The 27120-nt window shown below is 46.4% G+C and overlaps 1 protein-coding gene across 1 annotated transcript in view; it reads left to right on the forward strand.

Annotated features, from left to right (window-relative positions):
• Positions 1-479: 479 nt before the first annotated feature.
• Positions 480-27120, forward strand: part of LOC105504495 (chromosome unknown open reading frame, human C16orf62) — a 180737-nt gene continuing 154096 nt past the window's right edge. The window contains exons 1-6 of the mRNA XM_011931960.1: positions 480-1153; positions 10331-10430; positions 14920-15087; positions 18287-18409; positions 20585-20609; positions 24506-24582. Coding sequence (XP_011787350.1) covers positions 813-1153; positions 10331-10430; positions 14920-15087; positions 18287-18409; positions 20585-20609; positions 24506-24582 — 834 coding nt within the window. The 5' untranslated portion in view covers positions 480-812. The remainder of the gene's footprint in view (positions 1154-10330; positions 10431-14919; positions 15088-18286; positions 18410-20584; positions 20610-24505; positions 24583-27120) is intronic.

Raw genomic sequence — 27120 nt, forward strand, 5'->3', positions numbered from 1 at the left:
GGCCACCCTTTAACCCTTGTTCACTTCCAGTGTTGGGAATAGTAGGTAGGACTGGAAATACTTTTCTACCTATACTGAGCTGAACACTGGAGGGCCCGTTCCAGAGATGATCCTTTTCCCTGTCATAGGTCACCATTCCATGAACAACCACAGACCACCACCCCCGAATGAAAAGTAAGAGTTATAAAAACATTGAATGCTTTCTCTCTAAGGGACCATAATGGATAAGTAGGTTATAAAAATAGTAATTAAAAAAAAATTTTTTTTGAGACTGAGTTTCGCTCTTGTAGCCCAGGCTGGTCCTGAACTCCTGACATCAGGTGACTCATCGGCCTCAGCCTCCCAAAGTTCTGGGATCATAGGCCTGAGCCACCGCTCCCGGCCTAAAATAATTTTAAAAAACGTTCTGGGGTCGAAATTGATACCCACCTTCCTAGAAACTGCTTTGCCAAGTTGGACGAAATGCGAACCCTAATTTCCCCCCCGTGCATTACTGGCAGTCAATCATATTGGATCTAGGGCAGCCTTGGTTGCTAGTCGTGGGAAGGGCATTCTGGAAGTGCCTAAAACCGCCCGCAAAGCAATGGGTAAAGCAGCGGCCTAGAGGGGGCACGGCTGACCCACGCCAAACAGCGCATTAGCCGCAAAACCAGGTGCTGGCTGAACCTCAGTTTGCGTCTTCGCTCCGCCGCCTTCTGGAGTCCTTTCCGCCCCTAGAGGACGCAGGTAGGCTAAACAGCAGTCATGCCCTTCACCATCATGACGCCCGCAGGCGGGACACCCGGCACTGCAGACAGCTGCCCTTTACAATCATGGCTCATAGAAACTCTACGGCACGCTGGTCGTGGCCGACGCTGCTCCTCAGAAGCGTGGCGCCGGCGGAAGTTGTAACCTGGGCTGTCCGGAGTGGGCAGCTGCCCCTCACAAGCATGGCGTCAGCTGAAAATGAAGTCTGTGCTGTGTGGAGCGTCGCCTGCCCCTCACAAACATGGCGCCTGCAGAAAGTGCAGTGCGGACTTAGTGGGGCGGGGCAGGTGCCCTCCACAAACATGGCGGCCGGGGATGCGGGGCGTGGCGGGGTCTGGATGGGAAGCCGAGCAGACGGCCCCAGAACAAGCGGTCATGTGACTGGGAAGATGGCCGTCTTTCCTTGGTAAGGAAGCAGCGGCGGGTGGGCTTTGGGGAGGGCCTGTTTTTAGTTGTGATGGGGTCGGCCTGGGTCTGAGAGTGTGAATTCCTCTCTGTCTGGTTATGGTGGTCGACCGCCCACCACCAAGTTGTCTTGACCGTAGAATCCCTGGCCGCTATCGCGGTCCAGTGGAGCAGTCTGAAGCCAGACGGGCGGGTTCTTGGTTCTCTCCCCTTCTGCTGCCTCTCTGCGCCTTCCACGGGTCCCTGTCCATTCATTCCTTAAAGAAAACTTGAGTTTCCAGGCTTCCGCGTCCGCAGAAGTTGGCGCGGGTTCTGGGGTCGCTGGATGAGGATAATGGTGGGCTCAGCTCCAAGTCTGGACGAGTCGGGAGACCTGGCTGTTGGTCAGTGTCCTGAGCTCCTCTGTTCACCTGGAGACTTGCTTTTCTCATCTGTAAAATGGCCGCCATTCATCCTGTTCTAAGCACAGCGCTCAGACGTATTCCTTGGCCTCAAGGAGCTCCCAGTATAATGGAGCAGACACACAGTAGAGGGGATGTCCAAAGAAGGCATTCGGATGAAGCACCAAGAAGGGAGTGATTATCCCCACCGGGGGCTAGGGGAAGGCTTGAAAGAGGAAGAGTTATATTGGGTCTTGGAGAATGAACAGGAGTTCACCATAGGGGAGGGCGTGGCGTGTGCCTGGTTGGCAGGCCCTTAGGTCCCTTGTGTGGAGTAGCTAGGAGTGAGTGACTGAAGCTTCAGGGTTCAGCAGGTGGTGTGTGTGTGAGTGAAGAACTTGAGCAAGTTGTGTTAGTGATGATAGTGGGATTTGGGGACGGAGAATCTCTCCTGCATCTCAGAAAGCGAGATAATTTACTTTCTCTTCAAATGATGTGAAGTAGCTTAGATTAAATGAGCAAATGAAAGACCTTAGAAATAATCAGATACAACCTTCTGCTTTTGTGCTTGACAAACAGTTGATTTTGTCTTACTCCTTTCACTTGCCCAACACTTAAGAGACTGCTTCCTTGACACGCTACATCAGCATTGAATGCCTCTGAGCACTTCCACGGCCTGAGTTTTCTTTCAGTTAATAGTCATGCTGGCTGGGTACGGTGGCTCACGCCTCTAATCCTAGCACTTTGGGAGGCCGAGGCTGGCGGATCACCTGAGGTCAGGGGTTCGAGACCAGCTTGGCCAACATGGCGAAACCTCGTCTCTACTAAAAATGCAAAAATTAGCTGGGCGTGGTGGCACGCACCTGTAATCCCAGCTACTCGGGAGGTTGAGGCAGGAGAATAGCTTGAACCTGGGAGGTGGAAGTTGCAGTGAACTGAGATCGTGCCACTGCACTCCACCCTGGGCAACAGAGTGAGACTCTGTCTCAAAAAAATAATAAAAAAAAAAAATAAAATAAAAAAGTCATGCTAGCTTGACCAAAAAGCTTACCAAAAACATGGAAAACATTTGACTTCAGTGGATTTATCTGGAGTTTGCAATAAAAAAATCCAGGAAGATGCTGTCTTAATCTCTGCATCCCAGTACATTTTTTACCTTTGGCATTTTAATTTTATATTACAAGCAGGCAAACAGGTGCCATAATGCTTTTATTGTTCAGGGTCTCTACAGTTCCTAATCTGGCCATGCGCTACACATTTTGTTGTAGTTTTTGTTGAGACGGAGTCTCACTCAGGCTTGAGTGCAATGGCCTGATCTTGGCTCACCGCAACCTCCGCCTTCGGGTTCAAGCGATTCTTTGCCTCAGTCTCCCGAGTAGCTAGGATTACAGGCGCACACCATTACGCCTGGCTAATTTTTGTATTTTTAGTAGAGACGGGGTTTCACCATGTTGGCCAGGCTAGTCTCGAACTCCTGACCTTAAGTGATCCACCCACCTCGGCCTCCCAAAGTGCCGGGATTACAGGCGTGAGCCACCGCGCCCGGCCGGTGCTCTAAACATTTTCCTTCGAAGTGTACGTTCATCTTTCTGTTTCCCTAATAGACTTCTTGCTCCTTAAAAGTTAAAAGGACTGGCCGGGCGCAGTCTCTCATGGCCTGTAATCCCAGCACTTGGGGAGGCCGAGGCGGGCGGATCACCTGAGGTCAGGAGTTCAAGACCAGCCTGCCCAACATGGTGAAGGCCCATCTCTACAAAAATACAAAAAGTAACCGGGCATGATGGCAAGTTCCTGTAATCCCAGCTACTTGGGAGGCTGAAGTGGGAGAATTGCTTGATCCTAGGAGAATCGCTTGATCCCAGGAGGCGGAGATTGCAGTGAGCCAAGATTGTGCCGTTATACTCCAGCCTGAGCTACTGATTGAGACTCCATCTCAAAAAAAAAAAAAAAAAAAATGGACTGAGTTTTGTCCATCTTTGTATGTGGCGCCTAAAACTTGATGTTGAGTGCTGAATAATATTTATGAATGAATGAGGAGACTGAAGAGGACTGCAGAGGAGAAATGAGTTTCTGTCATTAAATTTACATTTATCAAGTCCTTATTTTCTGTCAGACACCACTCGTAAAGTGTATAACGTGTAACATCATTCGGTTCTTATAACAACCCCATGTTTTGGATGAAGAAATAGAGGCAGAGAGATGAAGCAGTTTACTTAAAATAATTAGCCCCACAAGGGATAGCTGAGGTTTGGAAGCCAGAGGTTATGATAGTAATCATCCTTGTCAGCTGGACCTCAAATCTATCTATCCTGGCTGAGGTTGCTGGCTTGCGGGGTTCCCCAAATCCCACTGCCTTGTCGTGAGTCTCCCCAGGAATGCCTCTTTTTAGCCACAGTTTTTGCTGTCCCTGCTGCATTTTGGCCTGGCTAGGAGACGAGATGTCCTGTATACCCTAGATCGTATTTTCCCTTTAATCCTGTGGTTATAGCACACTTGAAAATACCACCCTTTGGGCCAGGCAAGGTGGCTCATGCCTCTAATCCCAGCACTTTGGGAGGCCAAGGCCAGTGGATCACTTGATGTTAGGAGTTCAAGACCAGCCTGGCCAACATAGTGAAACCCTGTCTCTACTAGAGGAAAAAAAAAAAAAAACATTCCTCAGACGTGGTGGCGGGTACCTGTAGTTCCAGCTACTCCGGAGGCTGAGGCAGGAGAATTGCTTGAACCCAGGAGGCAGAGGTTGCAGTGAGTTGAGACCGCGGCACTGCACTCCAGCCTGGGTGACACAGTGAGACTCCATCTCAAAAAAGCAAAAAAAAAAAAAAAAAAAAAAAAAGGCAAAACAAGAAACCAACCCTTGGAGTCAGAATCACTACATCATTTTAAGAGTTGTTTATGTGTAGCGGTGAAGGGGGCTGGGTAATATTGTGATTGTGGAAGAAAAAGCTGTGTGGTCCGATTATGTGATTAGTAACCAAAAAGTTATTTGAGAATTAAAATAATTGGGCAAAGCATTTAGTGGATTTTGGTGTTTCCAGTATAAGGGGATTAATTTGGTTAATCATGGTGGGATTTCTGTGTATCCATATGATCAGGGGTAAATAATTTAAAAATAGGCTGTTGTCGACCTTTAATGTGCGTATAAACCACCTGAGGATTTCGTTAAAATGCAGATTCTGATTCTGTAGGCGTGGGGTATTTTAGCCCACCCACGTGACATCTTTGCTGGTGATCTGTGAACCACACTTTGAGTAGCCAAGGGCTAAGCCCAGCCAATAGTGGAGGTGTGAAGTGGTGGCCTTTTCTCCTGTGGCAGGTGCCAGTGATCCAGACAAGCCCTTTACGTTGCTGGGGGTTGGAATTATGGGGAATTTTTACCAGTTTATATCAACTATATTAGCAAAAAGAAAAGGAATGATTTTTGAGGAAATGCCCACAAGAGGTCGCTGTTAGCCTTACCAAAGATCCAGAGATTAAAGAAAATGCTTTAACATCTCAGACTTAGGGATCAGAGAGCAAATTTAAGGAAATCATCAAATAAGTGGTAGAACATCAAAATATGATGGTTTACTGTGGGCTTTCAGGAAGGAAAAAACATTTTAAGATTTATTTCCACAAGCAGTATTTTTTTTTTTTTTTGAGATGGAGTCTCGCAGTGCCGTGATCTCGGCTCACTGCAACCTCCGCCTCCCGGGTTCAAGCAATTCTCGTGCCTCAGCCTCCCGAGTATCTGGGATTACAGTTGTGTGCCACCACGCCTGGCTAATTTTTTTGTGTTTTTAGTAGACGTGGTTTTGCCACGTTGGCCAGGCTGGTCTCGAACTCCTGACCTCAGGTGATCCACCCACCTCGGCCTCCCAAAGTGCTGGGATTACAGGCGTGAGCCACTGCACTTGGCCCAGAAGTGGTATTTTTTCACCACCATCCCCCTTTTTAAAAAAAATAAAGTTCATTCCAAAACTTCACTCTTTTAAGGGAAATAGACATACACTTAATTTTTAAAGTTCTCAACATGACCTATAGATAATCTATGGAACTACTGAATCTGTTTCTATTGCTGCTCTCACTTTTGACAAGATATCAGAATTCTAACAGCCTCAGCTTCTTCATCTGAAAAATGGGCATAGTGCCTATCTCATTGGGTTGATTAAATGAGGAAATGGAGGTAAAGACTGGCCCAGAGCCTGGTATATAGTAAGTGCATAGTAAATGAGAACTGTTATTTGATTGTTGCATATGAAGTCATATTTCTGTTTTGATCTAGCGTTTGCTCAGCTGTTGATTGTTAGTAATTCATTAGAATTACTAATGGGACAGAAAACACATTTGGAATTGACTTTCCTGTCCCATTAAATTTCCTGCTTTGTTAAATGAACCTTTCAACATTCTACTTTTCATGACAACAGATAAAATTAAGAATCATTTGAGGCTGGGCGTGGTGGCTCACACCTATAATCCCAGCACTTTGGAAGGCCAAGGTGGGTGATTCACTTGAGGTCAGGAGTTCTAGACCAGCCTGGCCAAAATGGTGAAAGCCTGTCTCTACTAAAAATACAAAAATTAGCCAGGCATGGTGACACACACCTGTAATCCCAGCCACCTGGGAGGCTGAGGCAGGAGAATTGCGTGAATCCAGGAGGTGGAGATTGCAGTGAGCCGAGATCATGCGACTGCACTCCATCCTGGGGGATGAAGCAAGACTCCATCTCAAAAAAAAAAAAAAGTGATTTGAAAAGAGGAGGAGTGTGATTTGATGTTTTAAACTCCATCTTGACCGTTGATGACTCTTATTCAAATTTATCCTTTGGGGTTTTGTTTTTTAATAAATCAAGGATGGCCTGATAGCATCCTTGATGGGATGGGAGTTTGGAAGAATATATATATATATATATATATATATTTTTTTTTTGAGATGGAGTTTCACTCTTGTTGTCCAGGCTGGAGTGCAATGGTGAGATCTCGGCTCACTGCAACCACCGCCTCCCAGGTTCAAGTGATTCTCCTGCCTCAGCCTCCCTAGTAGCTGGGATTACAGGCATGTGCCACCACACCCAGCTAATTTTGTATTTTTAGTAGAGACAGGTTTCTCCATATTGATCAGGCTGGTCTCGAACTCCTGACCTCAGGTGATCCGCCCGCCTTGGTCTCCCAAAGTGCTGGAGTTACAGGCACGAGCCACTATGCCTGGCCATGCAAGAATATTTCATAGGTAATTTCAGTTGCAATCTTTTGGAAGATGAAGTTAGTGTACATTTTGTAAATATGATCCCAGAGGGACTAGGCAAATTATTGTGAAAGGGATTGTCCCTTAAAAAAATAAAAGTAGAACTGGTTCATTATTGTCAACCAGCCTTTCTCCTCCTTTCCTACACTCAAAGCCAAGTTCATGTAGAAAGGATAGAAATGAAATGACATGGGAGCTCAATTCGTTTGTGCTGGCTTGGGTTTCTGGGTTAATGGAGGATTTTGGGTAAAGCTGACTAGTTGCATGGCACAATTAGATCTGGGCTGCCAGTATTTCATACAAAGGTTAATAAAGTTGGGAATCTAAATGGGAGCAGAAGGTGGCGCGGGGGGATGAATTTAAGGGACTTGGAGGCCAAGGAAAGTCCCTGTGCTCTTTGAGGTTCCTTTTTCCCTAAAGTGGGTTGGGGGAGACAAGAATTGTCCCATGTGCCCAGGAAAGCTGATTTTCTGGGTTGTGATATTTTACAAATGAGAAGTGCACGTCTTTTGTTAAAGAAAAATTATTGGCCGGGCGCAGTGGCTCATACCTCTAATCCCAGCACTTTGGGAGGCCAAGACAGGTGGATCACCTGAGGTCAGGAGTTCGAGACCAGCTTGGCCAACGTGGTGAAACACCGTTTCTAATAAAAAATACAAAAATTAGCTGGGCATGGGGGTGTGCTTATGGTCCCAGCTACTCGGGAGGCTGAGGCAGGAGGATGGCTTAAACCTGAGATGTGGAGGTTGCAGTGAGCTGAGATCGCACCACTGCACTCCAGCCTGGGCAACAGAGCGAGACTCTGTGTCAAAAACAAAAACAAAACAAAAGTATTATTCATGGTGCTTGTTAAAGGAGATGAGAAAGGCCTATTCTGGGGTATTGCTACAGTGGGGTTTTGCAATAGGGGACAGAGATTTGCCTCAACTCCTAATGCAACAAGAAATAGTGGGAATTTATAGCCAAGTGGGGGTAGAAGAAGAATTTGATCAGATATTGAGGGCGATTGGGTATGGAGGGGGATTCTGGCTCAATCAACTTGACAGAATTCTTGCTAAAACTTGGCGGTGCAAAAACAAACATGGAAATCCAATAGCTGAGCACTAGCTGGGGAGAACTCAGAGGAACCTGCCCAGAGTTTGGTCAAGGAGAGACTTTGTCACTTTCCATACTGGCTGAGGTGTTCTCCTGCTTGGAGAGTCAACGGAGGAGATGAGAAAGGGGTCAAATACATTAACTTGTCTAAGACTTTGTGGCCCTGACGTTCTGTGACTATGGTAGCTTTTAAAATTATATGTGGATACACACATTGCATAAAAAATTTGGTTAAGTATGTGAGTTAAAAAAATTTTTTTAAACCATAACCTATGAAATTAAATTCTCAGATCTTCATAATAGAGATTAAGAAATGTAAAGACAATCATTTAAAAACATTTGCTGCCTTCCCCCCGCTCCTATATTCCTCTCCTTCTGATTTTTTTTTTTTCTTTTTAAGAGAGAGGGACTCATTCTGTTGCCCAGGCTGGAGTGCAGTGATGTGATCGTAGCTCACTGCAGTTTTGAACTCCTGGATTCAAGCGATCCTCCCACCTCAACCTCTAGAATAGTTGGGACTACAGGCACACACCACCACACTCAGCAAATTTATTTGTTTATTTATTTATTTATTTTGTAGAGATGGGGTTTCACCATGTTGCCCAGGCTGGTTTCAAACTCCTGGGCTCAAGCAGTCCACCCACATGTGCCTCCCAAAGTGCTGGGATTACAGGCGCGAGCCACCAAGCCCGGTGGAGAGAATTTCTTAAAAGGAAAACGGATACTTTATTTTCAGAGGAGCAACAATAAGACTATTATTGCAGCACAAAGATGAGCACAAAAGACACAGGGACAGTATCTTCAAAATGCTCAAAGGCAGCTGGGCGCAGTGGCTTATGCCTGTAATCCCAGCTCTTTGGGAGGCTGAGGCAGGAGGATCTCTTGAGCCCAGGAGTTTAAGACCAGCCTGGGCAACATAGGAAGATGCTATCTCTCAAAAAACTCAAAAAAAAAAAAAAAATGTGAAAGGAAAAGTTCTTTTTTGTTTCTATACATTTTACTGTAAATGTTCCAAGTATGTTTTGTTTGTTTGCTTTTGTACTTGTCCTGCTTGGGCCACAGGTGTTTCCTGAGGCTGTAACTTGATGTCTTTCTTTGGTTTGGGAAAAGTTTCACCTATTATCTCTTCGGAGACTGTTCTTGCACATTCTCTCTCTCCTCCTCTTTGGGATTCCAGTTATATGTGTGTTAGGCCTTCTCTTCACATTCCTTGCATCTTTGAAATTCTGCCTGTCTTCCTGTGCTTTTTCCGCTCCATGCTTCAGTCTCCCCCTTTATTTTCCAGCTCACGAATCCTTTCTCTTGTTGAACCCTCAAGAAACCAGTGAAAACACCCGTGAGCTCTTCATCTCCTTTCTGTATGGCTCCTCCCTCTTGCCGTATGCAGCTTAATGGGCGAATACCTTAAGGGGAAATCTGGGCTGGATTTCTCTCTTCCCTGTGCTCTCTGCTCTTCCCCCTGGCTGTCTTGATAGCCCTGAACTCCTGTGAAGCTCTGTGAGGTTTCCTTAGAGCCCTTTTAGCTGCTCTGCTGCTTCACAGCTGCCCTCTGCTTGGCGTCAGCCTTTTGTCCCATGCTGAGAATTCACAAGTGCCCTGAGCGGGAAAGCTGGGCAAGGAGTGTTAGAGTCACCTTAGTGAGTTTCCCTTTGTTCTGGTGTGTGGCATGACAAGTCCAGTATGCTGGCAGGTCTTTATACCTTCGAACATACATTTGTTTTTTTTTTTTTTTTTGAGATGGAGTCTCACTCTGTCCTCCATGCTGGAATGCAGTGGCCTGATCTCAGCTCACTGCAACCTCTGCCTCCTGGGTTCAAACGATTCTCCTGCCTCAGCGTCCCAAGTAGCTGGGATTACAGGCATGTGCCACTATGCCCAGCTAATTTTTGTATTTTTCGTAGGACAGGGTTTCACTGTGTTAGCTAGGATGGTCTCGATCTCCTGACCTCATGATCCGCCCTCCTCAGCCTCCCAAAGTGCTGGAGTTATAGTCATGAGCTACCGTGCCTGGCCAAACAGATTTTTTAAAATGTTGTGTTTTGTTTCTTGTTTGCCATGGAGTCTCACTGTGTGGCCCAGGCTGGAGTGGAGTGGTGTGATCTCCGTTCACCATGGACCTCCACCTCCCAGGTTCAAGCAATTCTTCTGCATCAGCCTCCCAAGTAGCTGGGATTACAGGCATGCACCACCACACCCACCTAATTTTTGTATTTGTAGTAAAGATGGGGTTTTATCATGTTGGGAACTCCTGACCTCAAGTGATCCGCCCACCTAGGCCGCCCAAATTGCTGGGATTACAGGTGTGAGCGAGCCACTGTGCCTGGCCAAAAAATTTGTTTTTAAATGTAGTTTTCTTTTTGACTTTGGTGGGCATGTTGTGCTGTTCTAAACTACCTCGGCACTGAGGAAGTCTCATCAGAAGTGTTTAGTGTTTTAAGTACCCCCATCCACTGATTGGCTCTGTTTTGCTGTTTGCCAGGCACTCCAGGAACAGGAACTACAAAGCTGAATTTGCATCATGCCGCCTGGAGGCTGTACCATTGGAGTTTGGGGACTATCACCCTCTGAAACCCATAACTGTGAGTTTTGTTAAGGGTCTTTGTGAATGATATTCTTATCCCTTGAAATGAAAGACAGTCTTCTTGAGTCTTTTCCATTTTGCCAGTGGTAACCATTTTTGCATATTTGATTTTTTTTTTTTTTCAGACAGAGTCTTGCTCTGTCGCCCAGGCTGGAGTGCTGTGGTGGCTCAATGCAACCTCTGCCTCCTGGTTTAAGCGATTTTCCTGCCTCAGCTTCCCAAGTAGCTGGGACTGTAGGCACGTGCCACCATGCCTAGCTAAGTTTTTGTATTTTTTTAGTAGAGATGGGGTTTCACCATGTTGCCCAGGCTGGTCTCGAACTCCTGAGCTCAGACAATTTGTCCACCCTCGCCTCACAAAGTGCTAGGTGTGAGCCACTGTACCCAGCCTGATTTTTTTTTTTAAATGTTTTTATTATTTATTTATTTTTGAGATGGAGTCTCACTTTGTAGCCCAGGCTGGAGTGCAGTGGTACGATCTCAGCTCACGGCAACCCCTGCCTCCCAGGTTCAAGCGATTCACCTGCCTCAACCTCCCAAGTAGGTGGGATTACAGGCATGTGCCATCACGCTTGGCTAATTTTTGCTAGTTTTTGTATATTTAGTAGAGACAGGGTTTCGCCATGTTGGCCAGGCTGGTCTCGAACCATTGACCTCAGGTGATCCACACGGCTTGGCCTCCCAAAGTGCTGGGATTACAGGAGTGAGCCACCGCACCCGGCCTGCATATTTAAATCAGCCAGTTTGTTCACTACCTCTTTTTTGTAATATTGGCCTTGTCCAGCACCATTTTTACTCCCTTCCTTCCTCCTTAGTGAGGTTGCCATGTGAATGGGATGACTTTGTTCTTGATTTGGCTGTGTCAACAAAATGTATCTTGACTTTTAATTTTTGTATTTGGAATATAAGAGTCACTCTAATTGCCAGCAGAGAGTGCTGTCCTGAATAGCATGTTAGTCTATCTGTGGGTTTATTTAAAAAATAAAATGAAACCAGGCAAGAGACTTGGCTGGTTCCTCTCTGCCAGGTCGGTACTGTCTTTTTAGCAAGTAATAGAAACTATGCAGTTGTCATGTTGGGGAAAAGATGTGATTGTCAGCATGGAGGCTCTGGGAATGTATGGAGACGATTGCATAAAGCAGAAGACCCCAAGACTGCGATTCAGCCTCCCAGGACCCCTCAATCCCCATGCTGTTGTGTGGCTGCGGGTGACCTCACCACAGCCACAGTTGCATTCATTCTCGGGTGCCCATTCCCCACGTTAAAAGAAAATTCTTGGCCGGGCTTCATGCCTCATACCTGTAATTTCAGCACTTTGAGAGCCTGAAGCGAGTGGATCACCTGAGGTCAGGAGTTTGAGACCAGCCTGGCCAACGTGGCAAAACTCCATCTCTACTAAAAATACAGAATTTAGCTGGGCATAGTGGCGTGTGCCTGTAGTCGCAGTTACTCAGGAGACTAAGACAGGAGAATTGCTTAAACCAGGAGGCAGAGATTGCAGTGAGCCAAGATCGCGCCATTGCACTCCAGCCTGGGCGACAGAGAGAGACTCCATCTCAAAAAAATAAAAAGAAACTTCTCAGCCAAATTAAATTTAATGGAGCTTAATTGAGCAAAGAATAATTCATGAATCGGGCAGCCACCTGAGCCACAGTAGGTTCAGAGAGACTCCAACACAGTCACGTGGTAGACGAAGATTTATGGACACAAAAAGGAAAGTGACATTCAGAAAATAGAAGTGAGGTACAGAAACAGCCGGATTGGTTACAATTCAGCATTTGCCTTATTTGAACCCAATTTGAACACTTGTCTCCCGGCACCTTTTTTTCTTTTTTTTTTGAGACGGAGTTTTATTCTTGTTACCCAGGCTGGAGTGCAATGGCGCAATCTCAGCTCACTGCAACCTCTGCCTCCCAGGTTCAAGTGATTCTCCTGCCTCAGCCTCCTGAGTAGCTAGGACTACAGGAGCCCGCCACCATGCCAGGCTAATTTTTTTGTCTTTTTAGTAGAGACGGGGTTTCACTATGGTGGCCAGGCTGGTCTCAAACTCCTGACTTCAGATGATCCGCCTGCCTCGGCCCCCCAAAGTGCTGGGATTACAGGTGTGAGCCACTGTGCCTGGCCCAGTTGGCCCCCTTTAATTGGCCTAATTGGCCAAAACTTGGTGATTGGCACAAGAGTAGGTTACAGTCTGTTTACACGTCCAGTGAGGTTATAGTTCACTATGTGCAGAGAAACCTTTAGGCCAAAGTTAAAATACGTAAGGAGACAGCTGTAGGCTAAACTTCATTTAACACCCATAGCATAACAGAATAGCTGCGAAGAGCTGCTGCAGCTCCAGGCCTATCCTGTTAGATTGGCAACATCGGCAGCAGGAAAATGCTTTTCTCGAGCAGTTTTCGTTGACCCACCCACTTTTGTTATGCGCCCTACCCTGAATGAGCGTTGGTGACCTGCTGTATAGAATAAGTTGATAGATTGGGGTAGGTCTAAGGCTCACCCTGGGAACTGAGAGCAGAGTTCACCTCACCAGGCCTGTGGGAACTGAGTATGGGGGAGAGATGTTTTCCCAGATAAAAATTGGGATATTAAGTATTAAGCCCGTGAGGTGGAGGAATGGGTGCCAGAAGACAAAAACAGCAAATGTATACCAATGGGAGGTGCTTCTCTCTCTCTCCTAGACTGCAGTTCAACTCCATTCAGGCAGCCGTCACTGGCAGTTGGCATCTGACTCGACAGGTTTGAGGGCAGAGTCCTCAATGAGACAGCCCTGGCCCAGTATGGTGGCTCATGCCTGTAATCCATGAGGATGGATTTTAGGATGCTAGATGGGAGGATGCTAGATGGGAGGATCTCTTGGGCCCAGGAGTTCGAGACCAGCCTGGGCCACATAGTGATACCCCACCTCTACAAAAAGTAAAAAAAAAAATTAGCAGAGTGTGACGGTGTGCTTGTAGTCCCAGCTACTCAGGAGGCTGAGGCAGGAAGATGGCTTATGCCCAGGATGTTAAGGGTACAGTGAACTGTGACCACACTTTTGCACTCCAGGCTTCGTGACAAAGCGAGACTTTGTCTCCAAAAAAAAAAAAGACATCTTCACTTCAGAAACTCCAACTTTGCTACACATTGGGAGTTCCCATGCCTCCCTCCTTCATGTTCAATAATTTGCTATAATGGCTCACAGAACTAGGGAAACATTTACTTATACTTACCAGTTTATTATTAAGGATATTACAAAGAATACAGATGAACAGCCAGATGAAGAGGTACGTAGGGTGAGGCCCGGGGGAAGGGGCGCACAGAGCTTTCATGTCCCCTCCAGGTACCTCGATGTGTTCTTGTTCACCTACCTGGAAGCTCTTCAAACCCCGTTTTATTTATTTATTTATTTAATTTTAGACAGGGTCTCACTGTGTCACCCCGCTGGAGTGCAGTGGCACAATCTCAGCCCACTGCAACCTCTGCCTCCCAAAAGCCCATTTTTGTGGGTATTTTTGGAGGCATCGTTGCATAGGCATGATTGATCATTAACTCCATCTCCAGCCCTCTCATCTTCCCGAAGGATGGGAAATGGGGCTGAAAGCTCCAAGATTCTAATCATGGCTTGGTCTTTCTGGTGACCAGACCCCATCCTGAAGCTCTGCAGGAGCCCATTGGGAGGCACCTTATTAAGACAAAAGATGCTCCTTCACTCAGGGAATCTTCCAAGGTATTAGGTCTCTGGGGCCAGAGACCACATAAATTTAACAGCCTGGAGTGCAGTGGTGCGATCTCGGCTCACTGCAACCTCCGCCCCCTGGGCTCCTGCCATCCTCCCACTTCAGCCTTCTGAGTAGCTGGGACCACAGGCATGTACCATCACACCTGGATTATTTTCATATCTTTTGTAGAGATAGGATTTCGCCTTGTTGCCCAGGCTGGTCTCAAACTCCTGGCTTCAAGTGATCCTCCTGCCTCAGCACCCCGAAGTGTTGGGATACAGGCATGAGCCACTGCACCCAGCAGAAAACTTAACTTTTATGAGGTGTTCAAGGGAGAAAGACAAAAAAAGTATCTGGTTAAAGTGGAAATTCCCTACTTAGAGATTAGTTGTCGGTTTTGATTGGCTGGTCTCTAGTTAGCGGATAGTTGGCGATTTGCAACTGATTAAGCTTAAGTTCCATTTTACTACTTATATCGAGTTGGATTTTGGTTTGCTACATAGGGAGCCCCAGGTGCTGTAGCCGTCTCAGTCCAGTCACCTCTCAATTAATTTTTTTAACACTTCCTAACCCTAACTTCCTACTTTCCCTTCCTCGACAGCTGTGATCCTGAGTCATGTCCATTTGTCACAAAAAAATAAGCATCCCCTGCAGATGGATAAATCTCTGCTGTAAATGAACGAACCATCCATTCAACTACCAGAATGGGAGGAAAGTACCCACTGGAGTGTTTCCCTGGGGAGAGTTGTGGGAGCTCCATTTTACCTCCAGAAATTTTCCTCACAGGTCACAGAATCAAAGACTAAGAAAGTGAACCGGAAAGGAAGCACTTCTTCCACATCCTCCTCCTCCTCCAGCTCCGTGGTGGACCCGCTGAGCAGCGTCCTGGATGGGACTGACCCCCTCTCCATGTTTGCAGCCACTGCTGACCCCGTAGCCTTGGCAGCTGCCACGGTAAGCACCCCGGCCATGGTCGTCCAGTGGGGGTCAGTTTTGTGAGTGCAGGAATGGGTGATTTTCTCCTGTCCTGCCCTTTTTTTTTCTCTAAGAGACAGAGTCTCACTATGTCACCCGGGCTGGAGTGCAGTGGTGTGATCGTGGCTCACTGCAGCCTCCAACTCCGGGCTCAAGCAATTCTCCCAACTCACCCTCCTGAAAAGCTGGGACTACAGGTACACACTACTGTGCCTGGTTAATTTTTTATTTTGTTGTAGAGGTGGGGTCTTGCTATGTTGCCCAGGGTGGTCTCATACTCCAAGCCTCAAGCGATCCTCCCACCTGAGCCTCCTAAAGCTTCTTCCCCTTTTTTAAGTTGCACAAATAATGCACACAGTACATTCTGGTTGCAACAGTTCAGGTCATCCAGACGTGAGAGGCTGGTGTAGCTCTGGGAAGTAGGTCTTTTTCTTTCTTCTTTTTTTGAAAGCATTTTAAAATTTATTTTTAGTTTTAAATTTAACTTAATGTTTTTCGAGACAGCCTTGGTGTGTCACCCAACCTAGAGTGCAGTGGTCCGATCTCACTGCAGCCTCCGCCTCTGGGTTCAAGCAACTCTCTCACCTCAGCCTGCCGAGTTGCTGGGACAGGCATGCACCACCACACCTAGCTAATTTTTGTGCTTTTTGGTAGGGATGGGGTTTCATCATGTTGGCCAGGCTGGTCTTGAACTCTTAACCTCAAGTGATCCACCTGCCTCAGCCTCCCAAAGCGCTGGGATTACAGGTGTGAGCCACTGTGCCTGGCTCTTAAAATTTATTTTTAATTTTAATTTTATTCTTCTAATAAATCTTTTTACATAATTACATAAGTAAATCACTCATTTTGATGTGAAAAAGTCAGAAGTCATGTAGAACAATCCTTCTCATTCCAGTCTCCACCCTGGCGGTCGTGAGAATGATGGCTGTAATGTGTCTTCTTCCATAGCTCTTCCCTGTATTTTCATAGATACTTCCGACAGCAGTCTCTGGACATTCCCATACCTACTCATATATAAATGATTACAGCATCAGCTTACTGCATGGCAGGCATTTTTTCAGAGTGCGTTTCATATTTGGTTCTCTTACTACCTTGTGAGAGGTATTAGAATCCTCATTAAAGAGGCAGCCATGGAGGGATAGAGATATCAAGTCACATCCAAGCTGGGATTCAAACCCAGCCAGTCTGACTTCAGAATACATGCTCTCAATCATCATCCTATGCTGTGTTTCATATATTATTTACCATTGTTACATAAATGGAACTGCAGTTTTGTGACTTGACTTTTTGGAGATAGTCTTGCTCTGTTGCCCAGGCTGGACTGCAGTGGCATGATCGTAGGTTGCTGCAGCCTTAAACTCCTGGGCTCAAACAATCCCCCTGCCTCAGCCTCCCGAGCAGCTGGGACTTCAGGTGTTTGCCACTGCGCTCGGCTAATTTTGGATTTCTTGGTAGAGCCAAAGTCTCACTGTGTTGCCAAAGCTGGTCTCAAACTCCTGGGCGCAAGCAATCCTCCTGCCTTGGCCTCCCAGAGTGCTGGGATTACAGGTCTGAGCCACTGCACCCCACAACTTTTTTTTTTAATTTAATTTTTATTTTTGTTTTTACTTTTTTTTTTGAGACGGAGTCTCATTCTGTTGCTCAGGCTGGAGTACAGTGGCACGATCTTGGCTCACCGCGACCTCTGTCTCCTGGGTTCAAGTGATTCTCCTGCTTCAGCCTCCCTAGTAGCTAGGATTATAGGCATGTGCCACCACACCCGGCTAATTTTTGTATTTTTTGTAGAGACAAGGTTTCATCACTTTGGCCAGGCTGGTCTCGAACTCCTAACTTCAGGTGATCTGCCTGCATTGGCCTCCCAAAGTCCTGGCATTACAGATGTGAGCCATGCTGCCCAGCCAACTTTTTTTATTTTTTAACTTGACCATATGTCTTGGAGAACTATCCATGTTAGTACATTTAGAACAACCTTATTATTTTGACCAGCCTTATTATATTCTAAAGACTGGCTTTACCTACTTTAATTTGCCAGTCCTCTACTGATGTATCCATCAGATAGAGGATACCCCAGATAGTTTCTGGGTTTTGCTGATACAGACAGCAGTGCACCATGTGTCTCGAACATACACATGCCTTGGTGCGTGTCTGCAGGGATTTCTGCAGGGTAGCTTCCTAGAAGTTCTTTGCTGGTTGGCCAGGCGCGGTGGCTCACACCTGTAATCCCAGCACTTTGGAAGGTCGAGGTGGGCGGATCACGAGGTCAGGAGTTCGAGACCAGTCAGACCAGCGTGGTGAAACACCATCTCTGCTAAAAATACAAAAATTAGCTGGGCGTGGTGGTGGGCACCTGTAATCCCAGTTACTCAGGAGGCTGAGACAGGAGAATCACTTGAATCTGGGAAGCAGAGGTTGCAGTGAGCCGGAGATTGTGCTACTGCACTCCAGCCTGGGCGACAGAGCAAGACTCTGTCTCTTTGCTGGCATAAGGCAATGTGTATTTAAGGTTTTGATGGCTGTCACCAAATTGTCCTCCAAAAAGAGTTAACCAGTCTGTGTTTCCACCAGTGATGTTGAAGAGGGCCTGTTTCCCTGCATTCTTGCCAGCCTGACATCAGCCAGCATTTTAACTCTTTGACATTCTGAAACTTGAAAAAGTGGTCTTTTCCAACTATCCTTTCCTTAATTCTTAATGAGTTTGAGCATTTTTTGATATGTTTATTGTCCATTTATGATGAAATGGCCTGATTTTTTTTTTTTTTTGTGATGGAGTCTTGCTCTGTCACTCAGACTGGAGTGCAGTGGTGCGATCTTGGCTCACTACAACCTCTGTCTCCCAGGTTCAAGCGCTTCTCCTGCCTCAGCCTCCTAAGTAGCTGGGACTACAGGCGTGCACCTGGTTAATTTTTGTATTTTTAGTAGAGACGGGGTTTTACCATATTGGCTAGGCTGGTGTTAAACCCCTGCCCTCAAGTGATCCATCCACCTTGGCCTCCCAAAGTGCTGGGATTACAGGCATAAGCCTCCATGTCCGGTGCTGTAATTTTTTTTATGATAGTAAACCTTGAGACAGATCTCTTTTATTCCACAGTAAAGGATTATCTGCCTTCTATTTATATATGTATATATTTAAAGAATAAAATGATACTGCTACTGAAGAGATTATCTTGTCTTTCTTTAGGACAGCTCCAGAAGGAAACGTGATAGAGATGATAACTCCGTTGTAGGATCGGATTTTGAGCCTTGGGCCAACAAACGGGGAGAAATCCTTGCCCGGTACACCACCACCGAAAAGCTGTCTATTGTGAGTACCAGGAGACCCTCTCCCAGGGTCTACTTTGGAGTTAGTAGTAATTTCTTTTTGTTATATTGCTTTCACTCCTGGGCTCTGTAAGTTTCACTTATTTATTTATTTTTCTACTTCTCTTAAAAGCTCAAATATAAGGCTTCATGTAGTATGTCAGTGTTGTTGGCATAAAAATGTACTGACAGGTTTCCCAAAAAAATCTGGTAAGGATCAGGGATGTGGCACAGGTCAGAGAAAGAATTAGAACAGCAGAGTCTTGTCTTTGGGAGGAGGTTTGAATTATGAAGGAAGGAGGTCGGGCATGGTGGCTCACGCCTGTAATCCCAGCACTTTGGGAGGCCAAGGTGGGCAGATCACTTGAGGTCAGGAGTTCGAGACCAGCCTGGCCAACATAGTGAAACCCTGTGTCTACTAAAAATACAAAGATTAGCTGGGCATGGTGGTGGGCACTTGTAATCCTAGCTACTCTAGCGGCTGAGGCATGAGAATTGCTTGAACCTGGGAAGTAGAGGTTGCAGTGAGCAAAGATCGTGCCACTGCACTGCAGCCTTGGTGACAGAGTGAGACCCTGTCTCAAAAATAATAATAATAATTAATTAATTTAAAATAACAATTAGCCGGGTGTGGGGGCACACGCCTGTAATCCCAGCACTTTGGGAGGCCAAGGTGGGCAGATCACTTGAGGTCAGGAGTTCGAGACCAGCCTGGCCAACATAGTGAAACCCTGTGTCTACTAAAAATACAAAGATTAGCCGGGCATGGTGGTGGGCACCTGTAATCCTAGCTACTCTAGCGGCTGAGGCATGAGAATTGCTTGAACCTGGGAAGTAGAGGTTGCAGTGAGCAAAGATCGTGCCACTGCACTGCAGCCTTGGTGACAGAGTGAGACCCTGTCAAAAAAAATTTTTTTAATTTAAAAAATGAATTATGAAGGGAGGACAGCATGACACTGGAGGAGAAAGGTATCACTCAGTAAGTCCCACATAGCTGGGTTTTCTCCTGGAGCTGGAAGTTGACTGTTTTTCTGGATGGCCATTAGGTGAAATAGTTGGCTTCGGCCTCAAGACACTTAGGAAATTCGAGGCTTACCTTCCACTTGGCAAACTGCTATGGAAGGAAGGACTCAGGAGAGCTGAGACCAACCCAGTCAGGTTAATGCCTGTGTGAGTTAGGACTGGGTTCAGTTGCTTAGAACCAAAGCCCCTCCTAACACTGTAAACAAGGGTGATCTGTATCCCTCCTTACACTGGAGAGAAGTCTCGAGCAGAGGAGTCCAGGACTGGTGTGGCAGCTCCGAGGGCATCAGGGTTCCACCACATTCTTTCTTGCTCCTCGGCTGTATTGAGTGTTGCCTCACATTCATGTTGGTAGACAGAGGGAGGAAAGGGAAAGAAAGATGCACCCCCTTCCATTCAGGAAGACTTCTTGGGGGTCCCCCCCACACTTTCAGTTACATTTGTCTTGAAGGTGTGGTCATGGGCCATTCATAAGTGCAGGGAGGCTGAGAAATGTAGCAGCGTGTCCATCTACAAATGGGGCTGTGCCCCGGAGGAAGTGGTGAACTCAGCAGGCCATGGGGAACGCTTGGCCACAACGCGTCTTCTTTTTTTCCTCCCAGGGTGTGTACTCATGGAACAGAATGACAGGCAGAATTGCTGGACTATTTAAATTGAGTCTTTTTTTTTTTTAACTGTACAGAGTTAACTTAGAGCAGTGATTCTCTACCAGGAGTAATTTTTACCCCTGGGTGGTCATTTGGCAATATCTAGAGACATTTTTGACTGTCACAGTTCTGGAGGTGGTACTGACATTTATTGGGTTGAGGCCAGAGATGCGGCTAAATATCCAAGGATGCACAGAATAATCTCCCACCAAAAGTTATCTGGCCTCAAATGGCAGTAGTGTAGAGGGTGATAAACCCTGATTCAGAGTAGGTTAAAAATAGTTCTATTATGTGACTCTGCTGGCATATCAGAAATTTTAGTATTTGTCTGCTGAGTTTGAGAACCCTGACTTGAGTAGAAATTTGAATCTTCAGTGGTTTTTAGTGACTGTATTTTCCTTCTTTGAATATATATTTCTTTCTCTTGGGTATGTAAATGGCTTTGTTGGAAAACAATGAACATACTGCCTTAGAATTTTAAAATATTAATGAATGTTATGTCTCTGCAGAATCTGTTTATGGGATCTGAAAAAGGTAAGATGAGTTTGTTGTTGTTTTGATGGGAAAATTCTGCCATTACTTTTAATATCATTTTACAAAGGAAAAACGTTTATGTGATATGCTTCTGATGGAGCTATTGCTTAGATTGTGGATAGACATATAACTAAAATACATATTTAGAGCATGAATTAAAAAAACATCAAACTCAGCACTTTGGGAGGCCAAGGTGGGTGGATCACCTGAGGTCAGGAGTTCAGCACCAGCCTGGCCAACATGGTAAAATCCCTTCTCTACTAAAAATACAAAAATTTGCTTTTTTGTGTGTGGTGGCGCATGCCTGTAACCCCAGCTACTCAGGAGGCTGAAGCAGGAGAATCACTTGAACTTGGGAGGCGGAGGTTGCAGTGAGCCAAGATCGCACCATTGCACTCTAGCCTGGATGACAGGAGCGAAATTCTGTCTAAAAAAATAATAATAATATGGCCAGGCACGGTGGTTCACCCCTGTAATCCCAGCACTTTCGGAGGCCAAGGCAGGCAGATCGCCTGAGGTCAGGAGTTTGAGACCAGCCTGGCCCACATGGTGAAACCCCGTTTCTACTAAAAATACAAAAATTTGCTAGGCGTGGTGGCACATGCCTATAATCCCAGCTACTGAGGAGGCTGAGGCAGGAGAATCTCTTGAACCTGGGAGGTAGACGTTGCAGTGAGCCGAGATTGCACTCCAACCTGGGCGACAAGAGTGAAATTCTATATTAAGAACAAAAGTACGGCTTGGTGCAGTGGCTCATGCCTGTAATACCAGCACTTTGGGAGGCCAAGGCAGGTGGATCACTTGAGGTCAGGAGTTCAAGACCAGCCTGGCCAACATGGTGAAACTCCGTCTCTACTAAAAAAAAAAAAATTAGCCAGGCGTGGTGACAGATGTCTGTCTGTAATCCCAGCTACTCGGGAGGCTGAGGCAGGAGAATCACTTGAACCTGGGAGGCGGAGGTTGCAGTGAGCTGGGATCACGCCATTGCATTCCATTCTGGGTGACAGAGCGAGACTCCGTCTCAAAAAAAAAAAAAAACCAAAGAGGTTACTAGGAGTAAAACATAAGCTTACTGTTTAAAATTACAGAGGAAATAGTCTCCCCCTCGTTGTGCCTCCCTCACCAACTGGGGGATTGCTTAAGAGAGCCTTTCCCTTGTCTTAAGTCCTTTCCCTTGTGCCATAAGATATGTTGGTGAGGGGGCCACATGCTCAGTCTTAATAGGCCACTGGTCCCTGAATGCAGTTCTCAGCTTCCTCTCCTAAGACACTCAGTCAGAAGCTGTGGACCTGGGTATCTCAAACTGCCGTGTAGCAGGATTGCCTGAGGAGCTTTTGTATGAATATAGACGTCTGGCCCCGACTTGCTCTTGTAGGATGGGACCCCAGAATTCCTATTTTGATGCTCCGAGGTGATTCTGGAGTAACTGACAGATCATGTTCTGTTGGGTGCAGATGAGCACAACCATGGTTCATTGCAGGTATCTGATATGGCAGCTGCCACTCTTCCCACAGCTCTGTTGGATGAGACAGCACGTTAGAAATCAAGAGAGTGGGAGCAGCTTTGTTATGCACAGAATTTTTTTTTTTTGAGATGAAATCTTGCTCTGTCACCCATGGTGCAGTGCAACCTCCGCCTCCTGGGTTCAAGCAATTTTCCCATCTCAGCCTTGCAAGTCACTGGTACTATAGGTGTGCACCACCAAGTCCAGCTAATTTGTGTATTTTTAGTAAAGACGGGGTTTCACCATGTTGGCCAGCCTGGTCTCAAACTCTTGACCTCAAGTGGTCCACCCGCCTCGGCCTCCCAAAGTGCTGGGATTACAGGTGTGAGCTACCATGCCCAGCTTGTTATGGACAGGATTTTGATCCCAGACCATAAAAGGTAAATCATACCAGCCTGTACCCACCAGTTTGTAGAGATCAAATAGAGTGGTGATACCAAGTGTAGTGGTATCTGTTTAGTGGTCGGAGTACCAGAGGCTGGCTAATTTATAAGGAAGAGAGGTTTACTTGGCTTATGGTTCCACAGGCTATATTAGAAGCATGGTGCCAACATCTGCTGTTGGTGAGGGCCTCAGGCTGCTTCCACTCATGGTGAAAGCAAATGAGAGCCGGTGTGTGCAGAGATTGCATGGCAAGAGAAGGCAGGAGAGAGAGGGAGAAGATGCCAGGCTTTTTTCAACAGCCTGTTCTCATGGGAACTAAGAATAAGAACTCACTCATTACTGCAAGGATGGCACCAAGCCATTCATGAGGGATCCTCCCCTACAACCCAGACACCTCCCACCAGGCCCCACCTCCAACACTGGGGATCACATTTCAACATGAGACTTGGTATGAATATAGAGCAATAGAAACTCTCATATGATGCTGGTGGGAATGTAAAATGGCACAACCACCTTGCAGAACACTTTTCCATTTTTTATTTAATTTGAAGACAGGTGCTAACGGTCCGGTTGTTTGTGCCCAACCACACTCCCCTGCCCCAATTCGTATGTTGAAATCCTGACCCTAAGATGATGGTATTAGGAGGTGGGCCCTTTTCAGAGGTGATTAGGTAATGAGGGTGGAACCCTCATGAATGGGATTAGTGCCCTATAAAAGAGGCCCAAGGGCGCTCCCTCACCCCTTCCGCCAAGTGAAAACACAGCAAGAAGGCATCATCTATGAACCGAAGCGGAAAGCAGGCCATCCCCAGACACCTAATCTGCTGGGACCTTGATCTTGGACCTCCCAGCCCTTAGGACTGCGAGAAATACATTGCTCTTATTTGTAAGCCACCCACTTGCTAGTATTTTGTTGTAGTAGCTGAAAGGGATTAAGACAGTGGGCCAACCCTTTGATCCAGCATTCCACTACTGGGGTATCCCCAGATCAGGGGTTGGTAGACTGCGTGCTGCAGGCCAAGTCTGGTCCACTGCCTGTTTTTTAAGTACAGTTTTACTGGAACACAGCCCTATCAATTTGTTTACGTATTATCTATGCCTGCTCTTGTGCTACAACAGTAGAGTTGAGTAGTTGGAGCAGACACTTTGTAACTCTCAAAACCTAAAACATTTGTCAGGCTTACAAAAAGAGTTCTGCAGCTCCACCCTAAGTCCACATTTCTTTTTTTTTTTTCTCTTTCTTTCTTTTTTTTTTTTTCAGTGAGCCAAGGTCGCATCACCGCACTCCAGCCTGGGCGACAGAGTAAGACCCTGTCTGAACAACAACAACAAAAAAGTACTAGAGCAGAGGCCCCCTTAAGATGGGAGATGGGGAAGGATTCTGAAATAGACAGCCACAGAGGGCAGCAGTCAGCTAGATGCATTGCCCTGCCTTGTGGCTGGCCTGTGGCCTGGGGGCCTTTCCTTCATCCCTCCAGCAGTCCCTGCTGATGGCGAAATTGTGCTGACAGATGTAGGAAGGAGGCACAGCTAGTCCTGTTTGCTCGAAGAGAGGGCTTTGAAGCCCTAGTGTTTCCACCCTGGGTAGACAGTGAGATGGTTGTTTTGTTAGCAGAAGAGCACAATTCTATGCTGTGAGTAAGAGCCTAAGAGGGCCTTTTGTTCATAGAAAACAATTAAATGACGGATTTTTGGCATCCTTATCTGGACCGCCTTTCTTTAGGAATAAACAGATGATACAGAGCAAAGTTTGTAAATCTCAAATGCTGCAGTTAACCTCTTCGAGGCTGTCCCACTGGGCTCCCAGGGGCAGCTTCTAAGTGGGAAATGTTTCGATGGAACTCTGGCTACATAAGGAAGTTGCTTTGAAAATCTGGGATAGTTTTCTGTAATGGAATAGTTCCCTAGTGTCTTTATTCATGATGAAGTGTAGAGTGAAAGATGCCTCCACCGGGGGTACTGGTGCAGGAGAAAAGCCACCTGTGTGACGTAAATTCATTCTGTTTAGGCAAAGCCGGGACTGCCACACTGGCAATGTCAGAGAAGGTTCGGACCCGGCTGGAGGAGCTGGATGACTTTGAGGAGGTGAGCAAGTCCTTTGTGGAGAGCAGGGAGTGGGAGAGCTTTTCCTTCCTCCTGCCAAGTGAGATCAACCTCGGTGGCTGCTCTTTGATTAATTCCCGGGCTGCGCATTGTGCTTAGTCCTCCCAAGGCAATGACTCCATCCAGGGAAGGATGCCAGCGTGCAGTTGGCCGAACTCACGGGAAGCCTGACTGGGGCTGCCTTTCTAGAGGCCTCTTTTCTCATCGTGATGTCTGAGCAAGGCTGGGTCCACTAGTGACAGTGTCTTACGGTAAAAACCAACTGCAAGGCCGGGCACAGTGGTTCACGCCTATAATCCCACCACTTTGGGAGGCTGAGGCGGGAAGATCACAGGAGGTCAAGAGTTCAAGACCAGCCTGGCCAACATGGTGAAACCCTGACTCTACAAAAAATACAAAAATCAGCTGGGCATGGTGATGGCTGTTTTTTTTTTTTTTTTTTTTTGAGACGGAGTCTCATTCTGTTGCTCAGGCTGGAGTACAGTGGCACGATCTTGGCTCACCGCGACCTCTGTCTCCTGGGTTCAAGTGATTCTCCTGCTTCAGCCTCCCTAGTAGCTAGGATTATAGGCATGTGCCACCACACCCGGCTAATTTTTGTATTTTTTGTAGAGACAAGGTTTCATCACTTTGGCCAGGCTGGTCTCGAACTCCTAACTTCAGGTGATCTGCCTGCATTGGCCTCCCAAAGTCCTGGCATTACAGATGTGAGCCATGCTGCCCAGCCAACTTTTTTTATTTTTTAACTTGACCATATGTCTTGGAGAACTATCCATGTTAGTACATTTAGAACAACCTTATTATTTTGACCAGCCTTATTATATTCTAAAGACTGGCTTTACCTACTTTAATTTGCCAGTCCTCTACTGATGTATCCATCAGATAGAGGATACCCCAGATAGTTTCTGGGTTTTGCTGATACAGACAGCAGTGCACCATGTGTCTCGAACATACACATGCCTTGGTGCGTGTCTGCAGGGATTTCTGCAGGGTAGCTTCCTAGAAGTTCTTTGCTGGTTGGCCAGGCGCGGTGGCTCACACCTGTAATCCCAGCACTTTGGAAGGTCGAGGTGGGCGGATCACGAGGTCAGGAGTTCGAGACCAGTCAGACCAGCGTGGTGAAACACCATCTCTGCTAAAAATACAAAAATTAGCTGGGCGTGGTGGTGGGCACCTGTAATCCCAGTTACTCAGGAGGCTGAGACAGGAGAATCACTTGAATCTGGGAAGCAGAGGTTGCAGTGAGCCGGAGATTGTGCTACTGCACTCCAGCCTGGGCGACAGAGCAAGACTCTGTCTCTTTGCTGGCATAAGGCAATGTGTATTTAAGGTTTTGATGGCTGTCACCAAATTGTCCTCCAAAAAGAGTTAACCAGTCTGTGTTTCCACCAGTGATGTTGAAGAGGGCCTGTTTCCCTGCATTCTTGCCAGCCTGACATCAGCCAGCATTTTAACTCTTTGACATTCTGAAACTTGAAAAAGTGGTCTTTTCCAACTATCCTTTCCTTAATTCTTAATGAGTTTGAGCATTTTTTGATATGTTTATTGTCCATTTATGATGAAATGGCCTGATTTTTTTTTTTTTTTGTGATGGAGTCTTGCTCTGTCACTCAGACTGGAGTGCAGTGGTGCGATCTTGGCTCACTACAACCTCTGTCTCCCAGGTTCAAGCGCTTCTCCTGCCTCAGCCTCCTAAGTAGCTGGGACTACAGGCGTGCACCTGGTTAATTTTTGTATTTTTAGTAGAGACGGGGTTTTACCATATTGGCTAGGCTGGTGTTAAACCCCTGCCCTCAAGTGATCCATCCACCTTGGCCTCCCAAAGTGCTGGGATTACAGGCATAAGCCACCATGTCCGGTGCTGTAATTTTTTTTATGATAGTAAACCTTGAGACAGATCTCTTTTATTCCACAGTAAAGGATTATCTGCCTTCTATTTATATATGTATATATTTAAAGAATAAAATGATACTGCTACTGAAGAGATTATCTTGTCTTTCTTTAGGACAGCTCCAGAAGGAAACGTGATAGAGATGATAACTCCGTTGTAGGATCGGATTTTGAGCCTTGGGCCAACAAACGGGGAGAAATCCTTGCCCGGTACACCACCACCGAAAAGCTGTCTATTGTGAGTACCAGGAGACCCTCTCCCAGGGTCTACTTTGGAGTTAGTAGTAATTTCTTTTTGTTATATTGCTTTCACTCCTGGGCTCTGTAAGTTTCACTTATTTATTTATTTTTCTACTTCTCTTAAAAGCTCAAATATAAGGCTTCATGTAGTATGTCAGTGTTGTTGGCATAAAAATGTACTGACAGGTTTCCCAAAAAAATCTGGTAAGGATCAGGGATGTGGCACAGGTCAGAGAAAGAATTAGAACAGCAGAGTCTTGTCTTTGGGAGGAGGTTTGAATTATGAAGGAAGGAGGTCGGGCATGGTGGCTCACGCCTGTAATCCCAGCACTTTGGGAGGCCAAGGTGGGCAGATCACTTGAGGTCAGGAGTTCGAGACCAGCCTGGCCA

The sequence above is a fragment of the Colobus angolensis genome, unplaced genomic scaffold (genome assembly GCF_000951035.1).
Source record: "Colobus angolensis palliatus isolate OR3802 unplaced genomic scaffold, Cang.pa_1.0 Scaffold92, whole genome shotgun sequence".
Taxonomy (NCBI): domain Eukaryota; kingdom Metazoa; phylum Chordata; class Mammalia; order Primates; family Cercopithecidae; genus Colobus; species Colobus angolensis.